Here is a 26,995-nt window from a genome sequence, read left to right on the forward strand (position 1 = left end):
AACTGGCCATTGGTTTCATAGATCTGTATTGTGTATCAAAGTTCAAAACACATTTTACATAACCAATGGATGTTATTTCACTAGTGTTGTTAGCATATAAAATAGATTTGATGTAATCAACTGGTTTTGTCCTTTTGCTTTCCCAATATTAAGTTTTTCTAACATCTTTGTATATTATTTACAAGAACTGTGAAGTATAATATAACCATTAAAACAAGGATAATTCTAAGGCAACCTGACTGCAAAAGCTAATCCTTTGAGTACAAATAAAATATCATACACTAATCAGGCAGTACTTTAAAAATATTCCTTGATAAGAAAGGTAACACATTAGAAACTTAAAGAAATGTAAATATATCTTATTTAGTGAGACTATGGAACCAAAATGGAAGCTCTGTAACACTTAATCCTAGAATTCACTTGAGATAATCAGATGTGAAATTCACACTTAGCCTATTTCTTGTTATACCCCAGAGGGTCCTTTTATGGCTTCTTTGCCATTTCACAGCTATACTTGATGTGGCACATTACCCTTAACTGCCCCACCCTCACTCTCTTGGTTTTTGTTTTGCTGAGAATAGACACAATCTAAAAAGAATATCCATGTTTCCATCCTACAACTTAGCTACTTATCTGCATCCATGTCCATAAACCCTGCCTTTCCTCCCAGTCCTACAAAGACACTATCTGTGCTCCAAGTGAAAACCAACCCCTCCATTTGTGCACAAGATCTTCTCTCTGTCCTACTTAAAGACACTGCTCCAGCAATTCTCTCTTCTGAATCTTAACATTTCACCTCTTTACCAAATCAGATCATTTCCATTAGCATAAAACATGCTGTATTTCTCCCTTAAGAAAACCAAACCCTCTCGTGACTCCATATCCTATCTACTGTTCTTTATAGCTAAATTATTCAGTAAAATTGTCTATACTAATATATATTCTTTTCCCACTCAGTCCTGAACCCACTGCAAACAGAATTTTGCCCCCTATCAAAGTCACCAATTACCTTCTTGTTGCCCCATCTAATAGTCAACTCAGTCTTCATCCACTTGACCCACTAGCCCTTGTCATAGTAACATTCACTCTGCATTGAATCAACCTTTCCTTGGCTTCCAGAATACATACTCTTCTGATTTTCTTGCTCCCTTGTTTGCTACTCTTTGCTATCTCCTCAGCCTCTAAATCATGCAGTGTTAGAGGCCTTAGTCCTTAAGGTGTCTTCTCTTCTATAGCTACTTATGCTCTTTGTGACTCTGTCCGAGACTATGGCTTAAAATACTACTGATAGGCTGACAACTTCCAAATTTATACCTCCAGCCCATTCCTCTCCCCTAAACACTATTTTCTGTATATAGTGGGTCTCTTCCCCATCCCAAACCTGCTCCTTCAGTACTTTTCTTCATGCCAAGGAAATGGCAGCTCTACCCTTCCAGTTACTCTGGTCAAAACCCTAAAGGCCACCCCTGACCTGACTTGCATCTTACACTCAACAAAATCCCATCTTCATATATAACCCAACTGTGACCTCATATCACTTTCACTGCCACCATTACAAAGACCTTGACTAAATAAGATTGTATCTTGTGAAGATCCTAACACAGTGCCTGGCACAAAAAGCACTTGACTAATGCCTTTCCTTCCACCAGTTTCACATCAGGCTGTAGTCAGAATCACTTAGAAACAGCAGTTCTCAAAGATTCCTGGGGGATCACAGGCCCCAGAGGGGCCAACACTATTGTCATCTTAATACTAAGATGTTAAAAAAAACTAAGATGTTATCTGCCCTTTCCACTCCTATTCTCTCATATGCGTACAGTGGATTTTTCCAGAGGCTACGTGACTGGTAACAAAGCCATCACTCCAACCACTAATGGAATGTGTGCTTGTATAGTCTTGCGTTATCCAGATTTTCTAAGATAATGATGCTTTAGGGTACAAATATGTCTTTCAGAGATTAACTTAGATTGATCTCCATTCTGTGCTTTTACCAGTCATTACCATTTACACTTGCTTTAAATTTCTGTAACCTGAATATTGCCCTATATACCATTACTATTACTTCATTAATTCTGAAGCTTTGCTTATGCCTACACAAAAACACAAGCAGTACCTTTTGTGGTCTTGTTTTATAATACAACTTTTCAAATTTTCAAATTTTTCTAAATTTTTAAATTGTATCTAAAACTTAAACAGCCTTTAATAATAAACATGACTTTAACAATATTTTATTCTCAAATAAAAGAAAATGTATAATTCTTTTATATTTAAGAATGGATCATTTCTTTAAAAAGGAAAGACTAGGAGATTTGATTTCTCAACCCACAGTTGCACCATCCGTGTCTAAAGATGCTGAAAATGATGAAACTGACCACATCAGTGAGTTATCGAATTCATGAAAGGGAGGAGTCTACTCCAAGGAAACTGGATGAAACTGTAAATAAGAAACAAAAATATGATGGAAGCCTTCCTACCTCTAGCTTTATAGATGTTAGTAATTTACCTTATTATATCTTATGCAACAAGGTATTCTTCTAAAGATTTTTTATTTTTAAGTAATTTCTGCACCCAATGTGGGACTCAAGCTCACAACCCCAAGATCAAGAGCAGCATTCTCTGAGTGAGCCAGACAGATGCCCCAACAAGGTATTTTTTTTCTTGAGCTTCATTTTTTTTTTTGTAAATTTCCTTAAGTAACCTCTACACCCAACACGTGCTTGAACACAAGACCCTGAGATTGAGTAGCACTCTCTACTGAATGAGCCAGCCAGATGGCTCCGCACAAAGAAGCTATTTTCTAATATTATTACTAAAATATCATTCTGAGACTAATCAAAGTTTAAAAAAAAAAGAATTGAATATTTTATATGTCACAATCAAGTGGGATTTATTTCAGGGATGCAAAGATAGTTCCACATATCAATGTAATACACTACATTAACAAAATAAGAGTGACATGATCATCTCAATAGATACAGAAAAAGCACTTGACAAAATTAAACATTTCATTATAAAACTCTAAACAGAGTGGGTAAAAAAAGTACATACCTCAACATAATGAAGGCCATATTATGACAAGCCCACAACTAACATTATACTCAAAGGTAAAAAATGAAAGCTCTTCCTCCAAAATTAGGAACAGAACAAAGACGCTCACTCTCACCACTTTTATTCAACATAGTACTGGAAGTCCTAGCCAAAGCACTTAGACAAGAAAAAGAAATAAAAGGGATCCAATTTGGAAAGGAAAAAGTAAAACCTACACTATTTGCCAATAACATGATCTTATATATAAGAAAACCCTGGGCAGCCCCAGTGGCGCAGCAGTTTAGCGCCGCCTGCAGCCCAGGGCGTGATCCTGGAGACCCTGGATCGAGTCCCATGTCAGGCTCTCTGCATGGAGCCTGCTTCTCCCTCTGCCTGTGTCTCTGCCTCTCTCTCTCTCTCTCTGCATCTCTATGAATAAATAAATAAAATCTTAAAAGAAAACCCTAAAGACTCCACACCAAAGTTAGAACTAATAAATCTGGTGAAACTACAGGATACAAACACCATATACAAAAAAAAAAAAAAAAAAAAAAATCAGCTGCATTTCTATACGCTAACAATGAACTATCAGAAAAAGAAATTGTGAAAGAAAAATCCCATTTCCAACTGCATCAAAAAGAATAAAATACCTAGGAATAAATTTAACCAAGGAGGTGAAAGATATGTACGCTAAAAATTGTAAGACATTCATGAAAGAAAGTGAAGACACAATAAATGGACAGTTATTCCATGCTTATGGATGGAAGAATATTGTTAAAATGTTCCATACTACCAAAAGCAATCTACAAATTCAACGCAATTCCTACCAATATTCCAAATGACACTTTTCACAGAATAAGACAATACCCCTAAAATTCACATGAGCCTGAATAGCCAAAGCAATCTTAGGAAGAACAAATCATGTTCCAATTCCAAACTATATTACCAAGCTATACTAATCAAAACAGTATGATATTACCATCAACTGTTGGCAGATACAAAGATCAATAAGACAGAATACAATCTGTTGGCAGATAAAAAATCAATAGGACATTATAGGGAGCCTAGAAATGAACCCTTGTGTTTATGATCAATTAATTTATGACAAAGGAGCCAAAAATCTGTAACAGGAAATGACAGTCTCTTCAATAAATGGTGCTGGAAAAACTTGTACAGCCACATGCAAAAGAATGAAACTGCACCACTACCTTATACACAAAAATCAACTCAAAATGAATTAAAGACTTTAACGTGAGACCTGAAATCAGAAAACTCCTAGAAGAAAGCACAGGCGGTCAGTCCGGCAATGATTTTTTAATTTGACACTACAGCAAAGGCAACAGGCAACCTGGCGGGCTCAGCTGGCAGAGCATGAGACTCTTGATCTTGGGAGTCATGAGTTCAAGCTCTGTATTGGGTGTACAGATTACTTAGAAAAAAAAAAGCAAAAATAAATAAATGTGACTACATCAAACTAAAAAAATGCTCCTGCAGAGCAATGGAAACTATCAACAAAATGAGAAGGGAACCTACCAAATGGGAGAAAATATTTGCAAATTGGATATCTGATAAGGGTAATACCCTAGATATACAAGGAACTCATACAATTCAATAACACAAAAACCAAAAAAAAAGGGGGGGGAAGATAGGATTTAAAAATGGGTAGAAGAGGGTGCCTGGGTGGCTCAGTCAGTTGGGCATCTGCTTTCAGCTTGGATCATGATAATGAGGTCCTGGGATCCAGCCCTGCATCAGGCTCCCTCCTCAACGGGAGTCTGCTTCTCCCTCTCCTCTGCCCAGCTCCCCCACCTTGGCTTGTGCTTGCTCCTTCTCTCTCAGATAAATAATCTAAAAAGAAAAATGGGCAGAAAAATCAAAATGAGATATCACCTCACAACTGTTGGAATGGCTGTTAAATGACAAGACATTAAAAGTGTTGGATGTGGAGAAAAGGGAAACTTTGTGTGCTGCTGTTAAGAATGTAAGTTGATTCAGCCACTATGAAAAGCAGTACAGAAGTTCCTCAAATAGGGATCCCTGGGTGGCGCAGCAGTTTGGCGCCTGCCTTTGGCCCAGGGCGCGATCCTGGAGACCCGGGATCGAATCCCACGTCGGGCTCCCGGTGCATGGAGCCTGCTTCTCCCTCTGCCTATGTCTCTGCCTCTCTCTCTCTCACTGTGTGCCTATCATAAAAAAAAAAAAAAAAAAAAAAAAAAAAGAAGTTCCTCAAATAATGAAAAATAGAACTACCATATGATCTAGCAATCGCACTTCTAGGTATATATCCCGAGGAAACAAAATCACTACCTCAAAGAGATATCTGCATGCCCACATTCACTACAGCATTATTTACAACAGCCAAGACATGGGAACAACCTAAGTGTTCACCAGATGGATGAATGATTAAAGAAAACATGACACACACACACAAAGAGGAATATTATTCAGCCAAAGAAAAGGGAAAGCCTGCCGCTTGCAACGTGGTCAGACCTTAAAGGCATGGTGCTTAGTGAAATAAGTCAAAAACAAATACTGTATGATCTCACATGTGGAACCTAAAAAAAGAAAAACAGAGAACAGATTGGTAGTTGTTGGCAGAGGTGGTTGTGGGAAGGTGAACAAGGTCAAAAGCTACAAACTTTATAATTATAATATATTATAATTATATTATAATATAAATAAGTTCTGGGGATGTAATGTACAGTATGGTGACTACAGTTAACAGTATTTTATTGTATACAGTTATTTTAAAGTTGCTAAGAAAGTAAATTTTAAAAGTTCTCAATATCAGAAAAAAAGATTTGTAATTATGTTACAGCAGAGAAACAAGACAGACATCACCTTAACCAATCAAGGTTAACATCGCCAGTAATAAGATAGACTGATATCAGGTACCTTTTGGTATGATGCTATGATGCATTGACAAGGACATAGCACTTCTGTGATATTACCGCCAAAAATGCATGGCCTCAATCTAATCATGAGAAACCATGAGACCCAAATTAAGGAACATCTACGAAATACTTCACTACATATTCTCTATGGGACTCAATTTTCTTCAGCTACCTCAAAACAACGTATCAAAAGACACAGAATCTGTACTGAATAGCATATATGAAAACTAAGCTATCAATTATCTAAGGGTATTTGGAGATTTGTAAATTTAGGAGATTTGTAAAAAGGTAAAATACCACCACTCTTTTCACTAAATACTTGATTAATGAGCACTGGGGGAAGAGGGTAGCAAATGGAGGGCAGTAATTCTTTTTTTTTTTTTTTTTTTTTGAGGGCAGTAATTCTTTAAGATGGTTGGCAGTCATATTTTTTAAAATGTGTACTTTTTGAAACCAGAGAAAGATAAAACAGTAATTACTGTGTTTGCCAATATTACCTTCTTCTGTGATTTAACAATATCATTTACAACAGAGAACATTAAGTAAATGCTTTCATCCATTCAACGGGCACATAGTCATTAAAATGTTTACGCTAAGTTCAGATTAGGAAAAAAATTTGTTTATAATAATGTGAAAAACAGGACGCCTGGGTGGCTCAGTGGTTGAGCATCTGCCTTTGGCTCAGGGAGTGATTCTGGAGTTCTGGGATCGAGTCCCACATCAGACTCCTTGTGAGGGGCCTGCTTCTCCCTCTGCCTATGTCTGCCTTCTCTCTGTCTCGAATGAATGAATGAATGAATGAATGAATGAATGAATGAATGAAATCTTTGAAAAAACAGTTTATAAAACTATACTTGTCAATCACTTTTTTTTTTTTTACCATTTTTGTTAAGAACCAAAAACCATAACGATTAAAGAATTTCCTCCCTATGTTTTAGAAATTATTTGAAGGTATTTAACCTCCCAACAACCATGAACCTGCTATGTATAAAGCACCATCTAGGCACCAGGGAAGATGAACTATGAGCAGGACAGACACATTAGAACTCTGATAACTTACAACCTACTGGGAGCAAAAGAGGGAATGTTTTCCAAATTCACTACTGTGAGCATGAACTTTCTTTATAATGGAAAGAAGACTAATAAAACTGCCTTCAAAAAAATGTCTCTGGCATTCAAAATTTGCCAAAAATATCCATGTTTCTGATAAATTCAGTTTTCTTCCCACAACACATATGTGCTGGCTCTGTGATGCGTGATCAGCTGCAGCCAACGGTGACAATAAGCAATGGATGCTGCTAAAGTCAGTATAGATTATGTTTCTATAATTGTATCACAGCCTCTCAATCCACCTTTGTTTTATTTTGTTTTGAATGCTGGTGCTGGGAGTCAGCTTTAGAAATGTATTTTTATTCAAATTTCTTCCTTTCCACTTATTTAACTCCTTCTTGTAGATCTGTCAGGGGAAAAAAAAACAAAAAACAACAACAACAACAACAAAAAAAAACCTGTGTTCTTTTCTACCTTTGTACGCATTTCACCAGAAATAGCACAGTAGTCAGATTTGGATGCCCTTTCGGTTTCAGTTCCCTTATCTCACTGAAGTGGTTGGGTAGGTTCTGCCTAAGGTTGGATAGGTTCTGCCTAAGGTTACTTCCAGGTTTACAAATTTCAAGATTCTATAACCTTAGGTCTTACCTCTCTCCATAACGCCCTTTCAAAGTACACTCACACAGGTCCATTTACTGCATTTAAATACTTTTTAAAGTTTATTCCATTAAATTCCTTCTTTCCCACTTCCTAGGTTTTTGGATCACATGCCATACTGAAGTCTATCTTTGTGCAGCTGTATTAGGCCCTTATGAGCAGGATTTGATTTTTTTTTAAGGTTTGCACAATCTGTATTAATGCAGTAAACTTCTACTCACCCATCAACACCCAGATTTACTCCTTTCCCACTATTTCCAACTTTCCGATTCAGCATTAGTCACCTCGTTCATTAAGCATTCTGTACCAGGTTCTTTTTTTTTTTTTAATTTTTATTTATTTATGATAGTCACACACAGAGAGAGAGAGAGAGGCAGAGACACAGGCAGAGGGAGAAGCAGGCTCCATGCACCGGGAGCCCGACGTGGGATTCGATCCCAGGTCTCCAGGATCGCGCCCTGGGCCAAAGGCAGGCGCCAAACCGCTGCGCCACCCAGGGATCCCTGTACCAGGTTCTTTTATAACACTTTTCTCACTACATCATAATTATCTGTTGACCACTGGGATTCCTTCAGTGGTTCCTGTCTTAGTAACAATGGCTAACGATTCTTGAGTACTCAATATGTACCTGGGAAGGGCTATCTTCCCTCATACAAGTTCCACAGAATTTCATAAATTAGGTACCATATATTCCCACTTTACAGCTGAAAAAACGGACTCTTGGTCAATTTCCTACTCCCCTGACCTTATTATTATATAAGCATTATAGCTCCTGAATCAGTCCCCAACCTTGAAACATTCCTGTTTCATTTCCTCTCCAGCTCCTACATGCAAAGCAATAGGGAAATACAGAAAATGTAAGCACTATAAATTCTATCCTCTCTCTTGAAGATGGAATTTAAGTTTCCAGAATTCTAAAACACTTTCCTGGCAGCCTGGGTGGCTCAGCGGTTTAGCGCCGCCTTCAGCCCAGGGCCTGATCCTGGAGACCTGGGATCGAGTCCCACGTCGGGCTCCCTGGAGTCTGCTTCTCCCTCTGCCTGTGTCTCTGTCTCTCTGTCTCTCTGTCTCTCTCTGTGTATCTCATGAATAAATAAATAAATAAATAAATAAATAAATAAATAAATAATCTTAAAAAAAAAGAAACGTTGATTTATGAATTGCTTTGAGTTTATCTTGCTAATAAAATATAAATTAAAATATTAAAAAAAATAAAACACTTTCCTGCTTATAGTTTATCCTCTGTAGTGCTCTACACACAAGCAGGCCCACAACTGCCTGTGAGGATACACACCATTCGACCTCCAACATTATAAAACTATCCTTTTGATCCCAACCCCACCAGTCTGCCAGACTTTTTCTTGCCTCTGAAACTCCTATGACCAGACCACTTTCAGTATATACATTTTACTTCTCAGAAAGATGGTGCCACCTAGAAGTTTTCTCAAATTCACATCAATATAACTCAAGCTCTAGGTTTTTTTCTTTTATCCACACTTTAATCTCAGATGAAAATGTACTTCTTTCCTAAAAACCTATCCTAATCAACCCAAATCCATGCTGGATCCCCTTCTACACATACCCATTCCCCTCCTTCCCACCTATCTAAATCCTATCCTTTCCTAAAACCCAAGATTGACTACTTCAGTGTTTTGTCTCCAACACGAAGTCCCTCCAAAGTACAGTCTCTCTACACTTTCTCTAACTGCTCCATGTACTTCAAGTCCTATTTCTTCCATTTTTCAATCTGCCCCCACATAAGACACATAAGAGTTGCTTGTTCAACTGCACTGAAATGGCTAAAGGAAATTAACCAATTTAGAAAAGCATTCTTCCTGGAGACCAGGGAACACATCCCATTTTAAAAATCACCACTGCATCTAGAATAGTACTTTATATAGGTAAGGACTCAATAAACTCTTATAGGAGACTATAATGTGTATTTCAAGAAGCATCCTGCGGTTTTCATAAACTTGCATCATTAAAAAACATTTTTGGGGATAATGGCTGGCTCAGTCGGTGTAGCATGCAACTCTTGATCTAGGGGTCAGGAGTTTAAGCCCCATGTTGGGCGCAGAGATTACTTAAAAATTTTTTAAAAACGGGGATCCCTGGGTGGCTCAGCAGTTTGGCGCCTGACATTGGCTCAGGGCATGATCCTGGAGTCCCAAGATGGAGTCCCACATCGGGCTCCCTGCATGGAGCTTGCTTCTCCCTCTGCCTATGCCTATGCCTATGCCTCTGCCTCTCTCTCTCTCTCTCTCTCTCTCTCTGTGTGTCTCTCATGAATAAATAAATAAAATCTTAAAAAAAAAAAAATTCGGGACTCCACACATATACATTTCTTCTAGCACAATGCATTAGTGAGGAGGTTACCTTAAAAACTACCCAGGGGGTGCAGTAGACAGGGTTCTTGGACTACAAGCAACAGAAACCAAGACTGGCCATGTGTAGCCAAAGGGGATGTACTGAAAGAAACATCAAAGGCTCAGAGAATTGGAGTGGCAGGGACAGGAAGGCCAGGGTTGGAAGATGGGCCCACATCATGGCATGCCAGGGCTGGAAACAAAAGCCACAGCCTGAAACTAAAACACAAACATCTGGTTAGCATACAGCCGCTGTCTTTCCCCTGCTCTCCCTTTGGCGTCCTCAGGACCCAGACTCAAAGCACCGAGCCACCAACTAATGGAGCCTGAGTCCTGCATCCACACTGGCACACCAGAGAAGGAAGCTAGCACATTGGCCCATTCAGTTCTTGGGATGCTAGGGTGGGCCCTTCCTCCTCTCCAAAGGAGGATTTCTCCAAAAATAAAAGAAGAATGCTCTGAGGAAAGAGGTGCTGACCAGAGACCCTAGAAATAAAAAGCAGTTATCCCTCGCACAGATATGCACCCACTTGCAAAGTCACTCACAGAATGACTCCACAAACATTCTATGCCCTGATTTTCTGCCAGAAAAATCAATCATTTGGTAGACTCTACATCCCTACACCATAGCCCACAAACTGTTCTCCAGAGACTCTAATGTGTATGCCACTGCCTCAGCTGCCCTTGGCCTCTTCTATCCCATCTGACCACAGCAGATCCTCCCCCAGGTCCCTTGACCAGGTCCTATGCCAAGTCCTTCCCAGACATGCACCTTACTAAGCCAAAGAATTCATCTCCCCACTTCTTTCTCCCACAGCACTATATTTCTAGTTTAAAGAATTTTTAAGTTTTATTATAAAATCAAGCTACAGGGATTATTTTAAGTAAAATTCAAGGTGTTAAAATAAATCACTTTTATTTTATGCATTTAAAATATTTTCTTAGGGATGCCTGGGTGGCTCAGCGGTTGAGCGTCTGCCTTTGGCTCAGGTCATGATCCTGGAGTCCCCAGATCGAGTCCCACATCTGGCTCCCTGCATGGAGCCTGCTTCTCCCTCTGCGTGTGTCTCGGCCTCTCTGTGTCTCTCATGAACAAATAAAATCTAAAAAAAAAAAAAAAATTCTTAGACATGCTATAAAGTACGACTTTTTAATGGTACAAAGTATTAATATCATGAAATAAAAAGTAAGTTCAATTCTGAAGGATTTTCCTGGTTCCAGTGGCAGCTCCAAGGTTTCAAACTGGTAGGGTTCTCTCTTGAGCCTCTTGTTTTCAAGTCTTTGAGGATGAGAAGTGTCTTTATTCCTCTCCCAGACACTGGGTGGGTTGGACCCTCTTAATTTCTCTTTCTCCAAGTACAGATCTGGGACAGTGTGAGGGGGAGGCAAGCTGAGGATAAGAGCTTTCTTTATCCAGAGAAAGGCTTCTCTTTCTGTTTTCTCTGTCAGGCTTGGACATTTGCCCAAATCATGGTAGATGCTCCATAAATGATGATCTGAGGAAAGGGGAAGGAAAGATGGTGGACCACTTAACAGTGCCAAGCTCTTACAAACAGGGCCCACCATCACCAAGTACTCTGCCCTGTCTGGCACCCCTCCTAACACTATAATTGTCATAAAAGATGAAAACAGAGAATGACTGAAGTCCTCTAAGGCCTTCTAGTTCAAATATCACACTGTACTGCAACTGCTGGCTTAGTTATGTATCTCCACCACAGATCGTAAGCAACGTGAAAGCAGGGGCTGTGTTCACCTCATTCACTGTAATGCAGCACAGAACCCACAGCTCAAGAGATACAAACTGATTTAATTAACAAACAAATTCCCATAACTTTCTTCCTACCACAATTCGCTATAAGCCCAGGTTGCTATAAAGTTAGAAATTGCCTTTTCCTTAGCTTTATATTTACATAGCTGACACCGAATGTTAACTTGTGCCAGGCACTGGACTAAATGTTCTATATATTAAGTGATTTCACTTGTCCTCCAACAACAATAAAATAGAGAGGTACTATTATTGTTAAAAGTGAGAAAATGAGGCAAAGAGATGTAAAGTAATTTGCTCAAGATCACCAGACAAGTGAGTGTGACAGCCAGGGATCCAATTCAGGTATGTCTGACTCTAGGGCCTAAGCTCTTCAACACTACAGACATGGAGACTCAAACGCCATTTTATGGGACCTGGGCAGGGTGCACAGGAGTGTGAAATCAGTCGGAATCTCTGACACTGACTAGTCTAAAGAGGTAGGAATATTTCCATCTCCACAAAGAAATATGCACTCTCCCCATTTTTCTTGAAATTTACATGGGTACAAGAAATCTTTGACCTTACTCTTAACTCTACCTTGAGAAGGCGGTAACACCTCAGCCACCCCAATAAATGTTAGCGGTCACTGGGCCTCTCTATCTAGGGGACCACAGGGAATGGTAAGGACTGTGGCCCACTGAAGAGGGGTGGGCAGTCAGTCCATAAGGGTGGCCACCAATCAGCTCTGGCTGCAGTCCTCACATAGGGAAGCTGGTGTAATGAGGCCAGATCCTCTGGTTTTTCAAGAAAAAAACTAAAGACCAGATTCCTTATTCAAAAATTTTCAAATTAAAATGTTGGCAACTAATTTTTTTTAAATTGCTTTTTATCATCTTTCATCCCACACACAGCCATGAGCCATCAGTATGTGGTCCTCACACAAAACTTCAAGGCAAACAGGGTTCCAAAGGCCTCTGACTTTCCATGAGGTCACCCACCTGGCCCAAAGTCCTCCATCTAGAATACAGTTTTGTCAGCTACCCAAATCTAACCAAGACATCTAGGTGTGGCCCTACAAACTCCCTAAAACGATTCCGACACTCCAGTTCATTTTCACAGACTCCTCCAAATACTCATAAACACTCCTCTCCATCGCCTCTTTAATTAGCTTGCATTTTACATTCTACACTGTATCCTGCCAACAGCTCACAGCTCCTCAGGAGCTCACATCCTATTCCATACATCTTAACCTCCTCAGTTCGGAGTATTCTTTAGAGACACACTACTTCTGTAATTTTTTAAAAAAATTCCTTTTTGAAAAAAAAAATCACTCTAGTATCTGGCAGAAGGATGACCCCAAGCTATGTCCTTATTAAATAGTTGTTGAACCTTTGAAAACACCATAGAAGTATAATTAATAATTAATCCAGAAACTCTCTGGATTATTTTTTCTGACTCATTCTACCAATAAAATCTAAAAGTTTCATCTCATTATTATTAAAAGCAGTCTACCTAAACTGCAAAACCTCCCGGGAAAAAAATCAGCACTGCAGTGAGAGGTGCAAAAGCCCTGAGTCAGGGCTCAGCACATTTAGTAAGCGCTAATTTACTAAATTGTTTTAAGTCTAACAACCAAGTTATTCCAAGAGGAAGAAAATGAAACATTAAGTAATTAAAATTCCAATTATTCAAAACATTAATTCAAGCTACTCACATTTACAAAGTGTTTTATAAAAGCAGGTATTTTGCCTCAAGAAGTTCACTAGAATTCCTGAATATTCGAAGAAAAATCATTATCCTTTCATTACTCTTTCTTTTTTTTTTAAAGTTATCTCTACACCTAATGGGGGGCTTAAGCTCACGACCCCAAGATCAGGAGTAGAATGTTCTACTGCTGAGCCAGCCAGGTGCCCCTTCAGGCAGTTCTTTAAAAGGATTTTACTGTGGGGTGCCTGAGTAGCTCAGTGATTGAGCCTCTGCCTTCAGCTCAGGGCATGGTCCCAGAGTCCTAGGATCAAGTCCCACATCAAGCTCCTTGTGGGGAGTCTGCATCTCCCTCTGCCTGTGTCTCTGCCTATATGTCTCTCATGAATAAATAAATAAAATCTTTTAAAAATAAAATTTTAAAAAAAGGACTTTACTGTTCTATGAACAAAGAGAACTAAGTGTACACAAAGAAAGTCTATTTAAGGGACCATTTCTTTTTAATGTATATAATAGTCTTGTCTTCTGTACAGATTTGTTTCCGCTTGCTTTAGATTTAAGTTTTTGTTATTTTGCAATAATTTTCTTTTTTAAAAAAAAAAGATTTTCTTTTTTCATAAGAGACAGAGAGAGAGAGGGAGAGAGAGAGACATAGGTGGAGAGAGAAGGAGGCTTCCCGTGGGGAGCTCGATGGGGCACTCGATCTCCGCACTCCAGGATCACGACCTGAGCTGAAGGCAGATGCTCAACCACTGAGCCACCCAGGCGTCCCTTATAATAATTTTCTTTACGTGGAGCTGAAATTCACCTGCTTTATCTCCTTTTGGAAATGCTCACAAAACACACAGACGTAAGATAATGTTTTATGCTACTCAAGTTATTAATTTCCCGTTTTGAAAAAGAATTAAAAACTGTCCTAAACTGCCTAGGAATTTTTAAAAGTATATTTGGATAAAGCACACAAAAGATATGATCTTACCTGCCTCAGATATGTAACCAGATTTGCACACAGCCCACTTCTGGTTAACTGCACTAAGAAAGCAGCAGGCAGCAGCACACACAACATGCATGATAAAATGTCGAGAAGCAGAAAAAAACAACCCACTCATGTTTGCTTTGCAAATACTTTTCGTGCTCACATTGGAATATGGTTGTATCATTCTAGTAATTCTTTTCTATTTCATAAATAAGGAGGTTGCACTGTGATGATCTTCTTCAATCAAGTTTCCCATACCCAGCTCTGGGATGGCATTTTGGGGGACTGATGCAAGGGGATAGAAAAGGTTAAGGCACAGGCTGGGAGAAGGAAAAATCTTCGTTTTCTTCCTTCTTGAGAGCCTCCATCACTACTCACAAAGCATACATCACTTTTGATACTTCTGGTCATGGAATGTGTGGGGTTCCCCCTACACCAAACAGGTCTCTGCAAAACCAGCTGGGTGTCCTACAATTTTACTCCATCCTGACGCTATCTCTGGATGCCATCATCTCTCTACTCAGAGACAGAGTCAGATCACACAGGTTAAGAGCTCAGTCCCACAAGTCCACCACCACCCTTCCCAATGCCAGTCCCAAGCCCCCATTACTACCAATGCTTCTGACCAATTGGCTACAAATGAGAGGTTCCAACAGCCCCCTCTGTGGGCTCAATGAATTTGCCAGTGGCTTACAAAACTGAAAGAAACAATTCATGTTTGCCAATTTATTAAATAATATGATAAAGGATACAGATGAACAGCCAGATCAAGAGCTACATAGGGCAAGGAACTTCTGGCTCCATGGAGGTGAAGTGTGTCATCCTCCCAGTGTGAATGTGTTCACCAACTTGGAAATTCTCCAAACCCTGTACTATTGGGATTTTTATGGAGGATTCATCATGTAGGCATGATGGGTCATTAACTCCATTTTCAGCCCTTCTCCCTTCTCAAGGCAATGAGGGGCAGGGCTCAAAATTCCAAGCTGCTAATCATGGCTTGGTCTTTCTAGTGACTGGCCTTCATCCCGGAGCCATCCAGGAACCCACCCAGAGTTGCCTCACTGGAACAAAAGACACTCCTATCATCCAGGAAATTACATCAGGAGCCCTGTGTCAGGAATAGAGGTCAAAGACCAATATTAGAACAAGAGATGCTCTCGTGTTCTTATCACTTCCGACATAGTGAGAATATTAGGAGCTCTGTGCCAGGAACCAGGGGCAGAGACCAATACATGCCTTCTATTACCTCAAGTCTCTCAGGAAGAGCTGAAAAGTCACCATTCCACTCAGAATTCTACCTCCTTCTCATTCCACAGCTGGGACAAAAGCATATGGCTAAAAGTGAACTGTTTCCTACTACTACCAGGAAGGTACTTTGGCTTGAAAGGTCGACTCTGCGTAGTGTAAACAGCGAGAGTTTAGAAATCAGCAAGCCCAGTTTGACCCAGACAACTGCTAAGCTGCTTTTCAGGGGCTTGAAGGCCAGTTAGACAAGCAGCTTCCACATCATAGCACTTTCCTGATACACACAGCCCACTGCCAACACTGATTCTAATGCACACATGCAGACCACTCCATTCCTAGCAGTTCCGCATTCCAGAAGGATCCCCAGCACTTAAGGTAACCAAACTTCAATAAAATTAGGTAAGTGCTCAAAAACTATACTGCTTAAATGGCCTGGGTTCAAACACATTTCTAGGGATGCCTGGATGTCTCAGCAGTTGAGCATCTGCCTTCAGCTCAGGGCGGGATCCGGGATCAAGTCCTGCATCAAGCTCCTTGTGGGGAGCCTGCTTCTCCCTCTGCGTATGTTTCTGCTTGCCTCTCTTTCTCTCTCTCTCTCATGAATAAATAAATAAAATCTTTTTAAAAAAAAAACATATTTCTAATAAAGATGTTAGTTAAAAATTTGCCATTAAAAAAATATATATTTCTAGGAAAAACTGGCAAAAACCTCTATTAAACAAAAATACCCCCCATTCTTTCACTTGTAATGCCCTGCAGTATATCTTTTATAAGCTAACAACTACCTGAATCTTTTGTTCCATATCCTTTGTACCATTTGAATTTTGTACTGTGTGCATATACTACCTATTCAAAGTAGCCTTTCTGACTAACTACCCTAATAAAGTGTAAAGAAACTTTAGGGATTTGTCTTTGGGTCCTTTCAGATTTATTTCTTTAAAATATTACAGAACAAGGGATCCCTGGGTGGCGCAGTGGTTTAGCGCCTGCCTTTGGCCCAGGGCGCGATCCTGGAGACCCGGGATCGAATCCCACGTCGGGCTCCCGGTGCATGGAGCCTGCTTCTCCCTCTGCCTATGTCTCTGCCTCTCTCCGTCTCTCTCTATCATAAATAAATAAAAATTAAAAAAATAAAATAAAATAAAATAAAATAAAATAAAATAAAATAAAATAAAATAAAATATTACAGAACAATACTTTTATCTCCACTTGTACATTTCTTAAGCACAAGTTTTTTTCTAATCAACTCTTACTGTTCTATTACCATCCTGTCACCATCACTTCTATTCCTCACATACAAGGGAAAGAAGGTGGTTTCATGGATATTACTAGTTTGTTTGCTGGGTTGCTGTAGGTGGCAGAGTAAAGGAGAACCAGGAAAACTAGAAGAGTAACAAACCTCCACAGGAAATGGTAGCCTCCCACCTCTGCAACATCTCCCACCACTCTCCTCCACTTGGCCTTCAGCCACTCTGGCCAGCTTCCTGCTTTTCCTCCTTGCCAAATTCATTGCCATTAGGGGTCTCTTCCCTCTGCCTTGCTTTTCAGAGACTACTGGACCCCAATTTGCCAACACCCCCACCCCCAGTCTCAGTCCCATCACATATTTGTTTCCTGCCCAGTATCACCACTGCCTAAAATCAAGTTCACTAATATTTTTGCTCATTTACCATCTCCCTGCATCTGATATCAGAAGCTTCACAAGAGCAAGAGCTTCCATCCTGTCTTGTTCACCACTGCATTCCAAAAACAGCATCTGGCCTAGAAGCAGGTACTCGATAAAAGTTTGTACAACCAAAAAAAAAAAAAAAAAAAAGTTTGTACAACCAATGAATAAATGAATGAATGACTATAAGAATGAACATTTTTCAGAGCACCTGGGTATCTCAATCAGTTAAGCATCCAACTCTTGATTTTGGCTCAGGTCATGGTCTCAGGGTCATGGGGTCTAGCCCCACATGGAGCCTGCTTAAGATTCTCTCTCCCTCTGCCCCTCCCATTGTTTGTACATGTGCACACGTGCTCTCTCTCACAATAAATAAAACCTTTAAAAAATGAAGGGTTTTCCTCACTCAAAGGCTTAGTAAGCTAGGAAGCAAGGATTTCAAGAAGACTGGGAAAAACTGTTGACATCCTTGAGCTTCCATGTTATTTTAGGACAGAAATTCTCAAACTAGATTCAAGAAGTTTTCTTGGGTATTTGGAAGGTGTTACTCAGCAAGTTGACTTTTTTTTTTTTTTTTTTAGCAAGTTGACTTTGGATGCATATGTTTTATTACTAAATTTTAGGTTTGGGGACTTTTTTTCTAAATTCAATTACTTATTCTTCTTTTATTTATATATTATCTTCTTCGCCTATGATGGATCCTTTGTTCCATTTCATACATTAACCACCATAAATCAAATGCTTCAAGACTCCATACTCACAAACTTGACATCGTGTCTCTTTCACTTTGACCTAGATAAAGAATAAAATAATGACAACAGAAAACATTTTTATGACCATCCTTATCAACCTTCATTTGCAAATTGATTACTACTAACTAAACTTTGGAATCCAGATTTGATATACATTGTTGGTTGGCTACAACCACTATGGACAAGTCATTAAAATAGTATCTACTACTTGATGGTAGTTTGTTGATGTATTTTCTTATCTACTAGTAAAAGGCTATCAGCAAAATGAAAATCCTTTTTCCTCAGGTATTGCATCACTAACGGTTAAGGATCAGTACATTTTATCAACTACCCAACACAAATCCTGCAAGATGGCACAGACTCACAAGTTCAACATGTAAAAGAAATCCTAAGTGTCCTATTATGAAAAAGGATCCACTGAGACTCAAAAGATTTACAACCGAATACACATACACTCCCACTGGGCTGATACTCAACATTATTATCAAACACCCTGTCACTAAGACACTGGAAATAAGAGCTAGAAGACTTCCCTGAAACCCATTACTGGTAGGCACTAGCATTCAGTGTATTGGGGGTATTTTCAATTCCTCTACTAGCTGTAAAGATCCCACAACCCTGAGATCATGCCCTGAGCTCAAGGTAGACGCTCAACCAATGAGCCATCCAGGTATCCCTAGACTATAAACTTCTTCAGGGACAATGTGTTCATTCATTCATTCACATAGTCAAGAAATAATATTAAGCATATACTATGTTCTCATCACCAAGGATACAGGAGTGCATAAGAGACAAAAATCTCTATCCTCATAAACTAACTTGTATTCTAGTGAGAGAAAACAATACAACTAACAAATGGGAATATAACATGTCTTCATGATATGTGCTGCCCAGAAAGAAAAAAGCCTAGGAGATACAGTGACAATGGACTGGTATTATTTTCTATAACATGATCATTAAAGACTTGTCTGATGAGGTGAAAACCAAGCAAAGAAAAGGGACCGATAATATGACAGAGAAACAGCACAGTGGCCAATGTGGTTGCAAGAAAGGGATGAGTAAGAGGGAGAGTAATAAGAGATGAGGTCAGAGACATGGCAGGGGACCCAAACATCCAGAACCTTAGAGGTCATGATTAAGGGATCCCTGGGTGGCGCAGCGGTTTAGCGCCTGCCTTTGGCCCAGGGCGTGATCCTGGAGACCCGGGATCGAATCCCACGTCAGGCTCCCAGTGCATGGAGCCTGCTTCTCCCTCTGCCTATGTCTCTGCCCCTCTCTCTCTCTCTCTCTCTCTCTCTCTCTCTGTGACTATCATAAATAAATAAATAAATAAATAAATAAATAAATAAATAAATAAATAAATAAATAGGTCATGATTAAGACACTGGATTCACTGAGAATACCACTGGGGCAGAGAAGTGACATGATCTGACATCTATGTTGGAAGAATCACTACAGCAGCTATGGTAGACAAGACTAGAAGAGTGAGAGCAGAAGCAGGAAAACCAGTTAAGAAGATTCAGCTGTAGTCCAGGCAAGAGGCAATAATGGGTTAGGCTAGAATAGCACAGTGGAGGTGGAAGAGAGAAGGTTAGGCAGGATCTGCTGTAAGATTAGATGTAGTTTAGGAGAAAGGGAGAAGTCAAGGATGGCTCCAAGGTTTCTAACCTGGAGCATGGATATTTCCTTTACTGAAAGAGGCACAACTAATTAGGATAAGCAGGTTTCTGTTGCTGTTTGGTTTTTGGTGGATGGAATCAAGAATTCAGTTTGGGTATTCTAAGTTTGAGATGCCGAGAAGATATCCAAATGGAAACACCAAATAGCTTGCAGGATAGTCAAGCCTTGATTTCAAGAGAGAAATTAGGGCTAAAAATACAGTTGAAAGTTATCAGTATAAATACAGTAGTTAAAGATGGGACTGGATGAGATCACCTACTGTATGAGCATGTGTAGGAAGTATGGGGAGTGGAACCGGTTCAAAGATTGTGTCCTTGTGCACTACAATAAAAGAATTCGGGAAAATGAGAAGGAATACACTAAGAAGGAATAACCAATAAGAAGGGGAAGAACTAGAAAGATGTCCTAGAAGCAAGGTAAAGAAAGTATTTCAAGAAGAAAGTAATGATGAGGCAGCAAGGATTCAGAACTGGCCACTGGTTTTGTTAACTTGTTATCTTGAAGACTGATTCCAGCATAATCATAAAAAAGAGTGCCTGACTGGAATGAGTTCAAGAGAAATGGGAAGTCGGAAAGTGGAGACAAGGAATACAGAAAAGTTTTGCTGGGAACTGGAAGAAAGAAATGGGATGGTAGCTGGAGGGAACATGGGGTAAGGGAGCATTTCTTTTAAGATGGAAAATACTTTACCCTGCTCAGCTGGGAATGATAAAGTAGAGAAGGATTTGGTAATGAAGCAGGAAAGACAGGACACCCATAGGACACCCACCCCTGCTGGGCTGGCAGGAGGGGATGGGCACAAATACATAGCAGATAGAAAAGCTGACTTTATGAGGGACCATAGACTTATTTACCAGTGTAAAGATACACTGCAGGATCTTGCACAGAGACTAGTCCACAATAGGGCCCTCAAAAAATGAGTAAACTAATGTATTCTTGAACAAGGGCCCTTCCTTTTTGGACTAGGCTATGAAGAAAATGAGAGATTGCTTCATACAAAGTAGATATGCAACCCGATATTTACTGAGAAATGAGAATCACTCAGGAGCAAAAAAGGTTAAGGCAAAGAATAGAAAAGAAGAATGGAGATTGCAGTATGATTTCAGACCAGAATTCACATCTCAGGAAGCAAAATAGAAAAGGAGGTAATGGGAAAAATGTTTAACTGACTAACCAGTATTACTACGTAAGCACGAGAGAGCACACACACAAGAAGCCACCAGGAAAAGAATGAGAGAAATGAGCATCAGTAATGTCCAATCAGATGACTGGATCAATGCACTCATCATGATCTTAGAACAATGTAATACTGGACAATGACCAGAGATATGTTACAAAAAGACTCTCCAACCAGCCTGGGATCTACTGAAAGCTCTTTGTCATGGTTATTGCCTCTGGGATTGCTGCCTGTGCTTTACTCTCCTCTCTAGAGCCCAGGAGAAGGTGTGGTCTGCCATGACGTCCACCTGCTCCTCTGGGACATTCTTACTAACAAACACTCAGGCCACCAGAGTCCCTGCCCACTGAGGATCTTCAATGTCAGTCATCTCCCCACCCACCCTCGTGAGTTCAGAGAAAGTGCGAAGCAGCAGTCCCTTGCCAAGAGATGGAAAAGCTCAACCAACAAACCTAAGACCCTTAAGGACAGTTTTGACCTTTCTATTATTTTTTATTTTTTAAAGATGTATTTATTTATTCATGAGACACATAGAGAAAGAGGCAGAGACATAGAAAGACAGAGAAGCAGGCTCCTCACAGAGAGCCCAGTGTCCCAGACCCAGAATCACGCCCTGAGCCTAAGGCAGATGCTCAACAGCTGAGCTACCCTGGCATATCTATCCTTTCCTTTTAAAAGCAGTTTTAATACACAGAGAAATCTAAGATGATCCTATCAATACTCGTGTTTTACCTTGAGTAAAAATAGACCCTTAGGCGCAGCTTTAACTTTCCCAAGCACTGTGACATCATCTGGTGTCCAGACTGTGTCACTGGCCTTTCTAGGAGGGTATTTCACACTGCTAGATATTTCAACTGTCTAAAATGCCTGTTCCACTCCCCCACTCCACTCTGGGGAGAGTACAAGAACACAAGCAAGCCCACCTCTAGTGTCCCTCACTTCCTGTCATCACAGAGCCTCAAAAAAAGAGGGATAAGGGAAAAATCTCAACCGGAAGTGCTTTCAGAGAACCAAAGACAAACAATATGACAAAGTTGATTGTTATTGTCACCCAGTCCAGAAGAATAAAATCTTACTCAAGAAGCCAGTTTCAGTCTTGTATACTGCTTATGATAAAACATTAACTGGGAAGATAAGGCAGACTAAAAATACAAATGTATACTTACTTGCTAATCTTTGTAGGTCTAAGATCTTGTCTTGAATCTATCATTGGACGGCTGAGTTGTCTTTCATATACCACACCCATCATGCATGACCTGTTTTCCAGTTCAGGTTTTTAGGTTTTTTGTTTGTTTGTTTGTTTTTTTTAAGATTTATTCATGTATTTGAGAGAGAGAGAGCAAGAGCGTGCTCATGCACACATGCAGGGGATAGGGGGAACATGGGGGGAGGGGGGCAAATCTCCAGCAGACACCCTGCTGAGCCAGACACGGGGTTTGATCCCACAACCCTGAGATGACCTGAGCCAAAACCAAGAATCAAACGCTTAACTGAATGAACCACCCAGGTGCCCTCTCTGGTCCAGGTTTCTATAAAGAAAAACGAAAACCTGAAAACATTCATGAAGTGATCTATGTGCAGAGTCCTTTTAGACTTTTAAGACTCTTCTCCATCCTTCGCAGTTTGCTTATCCATATAATTGAGCAGTAATTTCTTTTAATGACTTGAAATTATTGAGTCATTCCAAAGAATTTAGAATACTCACAAAACCATTATTTTTGAACTCAAATCTCACATGCTTATATCATATTTAATTACACTACATAATTACAATAACAAGTAAGATGAACATACACAAATACAGGAATAAATACAACTGACTCTATGTAAGCACAGGACTGATTGGGTTGGGGGTGTATATGAGACCCAGTGGCTCACAGAATAACAAGGGTATTCAGTATACCAAGCTGGTTTAAATGGAGATTGGGTAAGAGACTGTCTACTGTGTATCAGTAGGTTCAAAGTACAGTAATAAATATGTTATCATGAATGCCCTAAACCTAAAGGTTTTAATTTATCAAAATGTTGATAACAATTAGTAAAACTTTGAAGTGGGGGGAGTTTCCTGCTATTGATTCTTGTCTACTCACAGGAAAAGCAGTCCAAGGTCTGACGGAAAGGAACACACTCTGTTCATGCTGTTGGGCCTGTTCTTCTGTTGCCCCCTCTAGACTCTAAACTCCCTATATGTAACAGTATCTCAATAAACTTGCTCTGTAAACTTGCCAACTTGCCAAATATGTTCACACATCCTAACCTGGATCAGTGTTTCAACTGTCACTGCTGGCATATAAAATCTTCTGGGGCTGAAAAAACAGAATGTTCGAAGGTTTGATTCCAATATTTTCTATCTCTTTCTCTTTACATTGTATGTATGTTTCCTGACACTGGTTAGTTAAGTTTATTAACCAGGGTCTCTTTATTCTTACATTACTATTGTATTCATGCTAACAGTATTCTGTAAGCTATTCTATCTTGATTAAAGCCATTGCTTCCCATTAAAAAATAAAATTGGGTTGAATGTCCTATTGAATTTGAATTTCACATTCCCACAATGTGTGGCAGTTAATACTTCCAGTTTCTGGCACTTCTATTGAGAACATAAAAGTTCTCCCGGAACTAACAAATTACTTCCCTTCTAACATAATTATGTAATCTGAGAGCTGAACGGCACCCTAGAGATTATTTTGTGGTCCAAAATCCCTCCCAATTAAGGGATCCCATCAAAAAGTACTCAACTTTTTTGGGCAGAAAGGGATATTTATCTTTAAATCTCACATTATAGAATGCTGCACCCATAGTAGGCTCTTAACACATACTTGTTTAATTGAACTGAACAAGTCTAAAATGGGTGCATTTCATTAATTTTCTTGTCCTTTCTGGGCTTTAGCTGTAACATCCACCGAATCTGTAATTAAAAATTTGCATGAGGGATCCCTGGGTGGCGCAGCGGTTTGGCACCTGCCTCTGGCCCAGGGCGTGATCCTGGAGACCCGGGATCGAATCCCATGTCGGGCTCCCAGTGCATGGAGCCTGCCTCTCCCTCTGCCTATGTCTCTGCCTCTCTCTCTGTCTGTGCGTGACTATCATAAAAAATAAAAAAATAAAAAAATAAAATTCAGATTATTTTTTAAAAATTTGCATGAAACAAATAAATAATAAATAAAAATAAATTTAAAAATTTGCATGAATCTTCTGCTCATTAACCAATGATCAAAAAGAAATTCAAGAGAGAAAACTCCACAATCAGCCAAATGTCTTAACATTAAGTCTGTTAATGTTAGTAAATAACAAAACTAAGAAAAAATAGAAAATCAAGTCTTAGTTTGCTTATGATCTATGAAGTTTCCAATTTATCCAAAATACTCACATGTTCTCAATTTCAGTATGATTTTTTTAAACAAATAGTCTTGCATCATTCATACAACTAAATTATACACCCTTCTACTTATAATTGGGGTGCTCACAGACTTAACCACAGTACTGTAGTAAGACATGTTATTATGCTAATTAATTTTCCCTCCAGTTAAAACAGACTGTGATCCCATCTGATTTCCTGTAATATGATATGAAAATGAAAAGAACAAAGCCTCTGGAGCAGTAAACACCACCAAAAATTTTACTTTACTCAAGTATATATTCCAAAACTGCATCATTCACAGCATGGCCCTGCTTAGTACCCCATTACAATGCATCTGTTTTGGGGACTTTTAAAATATATGATAAAATATATGATAAAACACGAAGTATACATTTCCAAATTCCCTCTCCTTCTGTTTTGCTGAAAGGGAACACACACACACATAGTCCCTCAACAGCACAATTACTGCTTGACTAATTTTTTTCAGGCAATAATTTAAAGTCCCACTTCCTCCTAAACATCTCTGGACAGCAACTCTTGGCAATCCATCTGTCTCTTTCATCACAGCTTCTTTTCATAACTAACGGGTCAAGTTCCTTTCCCCCCATTTCAACACGATGCACTGTACTTGCAGCCCTGCCACTATAGCCCGCTGCTGAATGCCAGAATATAGCATATTGAATTTCACTGTCCTTCATTGTTTCCAGTTTAACTGCCATTTTACCACCATGCACAGGAGAGAAACGCTTTCCCACAGGCATCTTATGAATTTCCAAAGCAGCTACTCTTTGTGGATTTACAAAAACGTTTGCCTTCTCTAAATTCCCTTTATCACCACAAAAACGGCTCTGGCAAGCTGAGATTTTCTTTTCTTTCTTTCTTTTTTTTTTTTTTTTTTCTTTTAGGTACTCCATGCAAAAAAGAAACTGATTCTAAGCATGTCCATTTTGCTAGCAAATTCAATCCTTAAGAGTTTCCGATAGGGCAATGTCAGGGCACAGATCTTAAACATGGCTTTTGGGCTTCCCAATTAAAATGAAGTATTTTCAGGTCATAAAGATTCTCTTATCGAACGTCCTTTCTTCTCAGCTACACCAGAAAGGCTACCCAGCGCATTGTAAAATAAACAAACAACTGGCTCTGGCGTCTGTACAACGCCCTAAATCTCCCCAACCACCCCCATGGGCTCACAGACACACGTAACCCCTCGGCCACCCCCAAACCTGCTCCGGTAGTGGACTATTTCTCTGGCACAAAGGGCCGGCCTGCGCCTCGTGCACGGCGGCCTCTGCACACATGTGCGGGCTGACAAGTGCGGGGCCGCCCTTCCTGGAGCCGACGCCGGAGGCCCGGCCCCGAGGCCACACGCTGTCCCGCACCCACCGCCTTCTCCCGGCGGCCCCCGGCCCCGTGACAGGCGGTCGGCTCCCACGCTCCCCCGGCCTGACCCGTGCTCAGGCCGCGCGGGGCCACGCTCGGACCCGCTGCCCCTCCGCCCACCGTCCGTCCTCTTTCCTCCCTCCTCCGCTCCGGCTCAAGGAATTCCGGCGGCACTTCCTTCGGGCCGGGAGGGGCAGTCCTGCCCGGGGCCCGGCACACCCCCGGCCCGCGGCCGCGCCCCCCGCACCTCGGCCGGCTCCGGCGACCCCCGGCCCGCCCGGCCGGAGCCTCACCTCCTCCTCGCTCTCGCTGCGGAAACACAGGCACGCGGCCCGCTTCTTGTAGCCGTCGCCGTCATAGGTGCGGGTCTGGTTCGACTTGAGCTTCATCATCCTCCGGGCCCGGGTGGGGGTGCGGTGCGGGTCGCGGGAGTCGAGGGTGGGGAGCCCGCTCCGGACGGCGGCGCGCGCGCGCGTCCCCGGCTCGGCCGAGGGAAGCAGGGAGGGGGAGCCGCTTCTCCGCTACACGGCTCGGCCGCTGGCCCGCCACGGCTGCCTCATTCCCCCCGGCCCAGGCCCCGCGCCGCCGCCGCCGTCACGGCTGCCGTCGCTGCTGCCGCCACGGCCGCCGCCCCCTCTGCCGCCGCCACCCCCGACGACGACCGCGCCGCCATCTTGGGCGCGCTGCGTCAGCGGCGTAAGGCCGCGCGGGCCTGCGGGACGGCCGCGCGCTCGCAGCGCAGGCGGCGTCCGGGAATCGCACCCTCCCAGTCCGCGCGGCGTAAACGAGCGTCTGGAATGAAAGGGCCGTGCGAACGGAGGCGGCCGCCACGCCGGGAGCGGAGGGGTGGGGAAGGCGGGGCGCGCGCGGAGGAAGTCGGGGGAGGGCGGGGTGCGGGCGCGGGGTCGCCCGGGGCCGCCGAGAGGTGCCTCTCTAGCCTCGGGGTCGCGGAGGGGGAAGCGGGGACTTGCCCAAGGTCGGGCCGCCCGCCTTGGCCTTGCGGGTTCTCTGGGAGCGGGGAAGGGGAAGGTTTGGAGGAAAAAGCCGGATGCGGTTAAACGCTGTGGAGCGTCCACGGGATTTACCCAGGATCGGGCACTGCGCGGCCCCGGGCGAGAGGAGGCTGGAGGGAGGGGCGTTGTGCACAGAGCCTGGACCTCCAGAGCGCTGGGAGTCCTGAGCACCGGGGCACCAACGTATTCATCCCGCAGCCCTTGACGGGTGCAAAGACAGATGCTTCCTGTTAAGGTAAACAGGAGGGCCAGACAAGGAAGATACATGTGTATGTGCTCTACACACATAATGCAAATTGT

General features: G+C 41.4%; 1 protein-coding gene and 1 long non-coding RNA gene across 2 annotated transcripts in view; both read right to left on the reverse strand.

The window, feature by feature from the left end:
• Window positions 1–26,366, reverse strand: part of NUDT3 (nudix hydrolase 3) — a 119,952-nt gene extending 93,586 nt beyond the window's left edge. Inside the window, exon 1 of the mRNA NM_001252389.1 lies at window positions 25,976–26,366. Within this exon, the coding sequence (NP_001239318.1) occupies window positions 25,976–26,074 (99 nt within the window). The 5' untranslated portion in view covers window positions 26,075–26,366. The remainder of the gene's footprint in view (window positions 1–25,975) is intronic.
• On the reverse strand, window positions 11,131–25,925 carry LOC102156449. Its single transcript, XR_005367593.1, has 2 exons — window positions 25,526–25,925; window positions 11,131–11,490 (listed from the first exon to the last, which is right to left on the reverse strand). It is a non-coding gene; the product is annotated as an uncharacterized LOC102156449 (long non-coding RNA).
• Window positions 26,367–26,995: the final 629 nt, after the last annotated feature.

Source organism: Canis lupus, chromosome 12 (assembly GCF_011100685.1).
Source record: "Canis lupus familiaris isolate Mischka breed German Shepherd chromosome 12, alternate assembly UU_Cfam_GSD_1.0, whole genome shotgun sequence".
NCBI classification, from domain to species: Eukaryota; Metazoa; Chordata; class Mammalia; order Carnivora; family Canidae; genus Canis; species Canis lupus.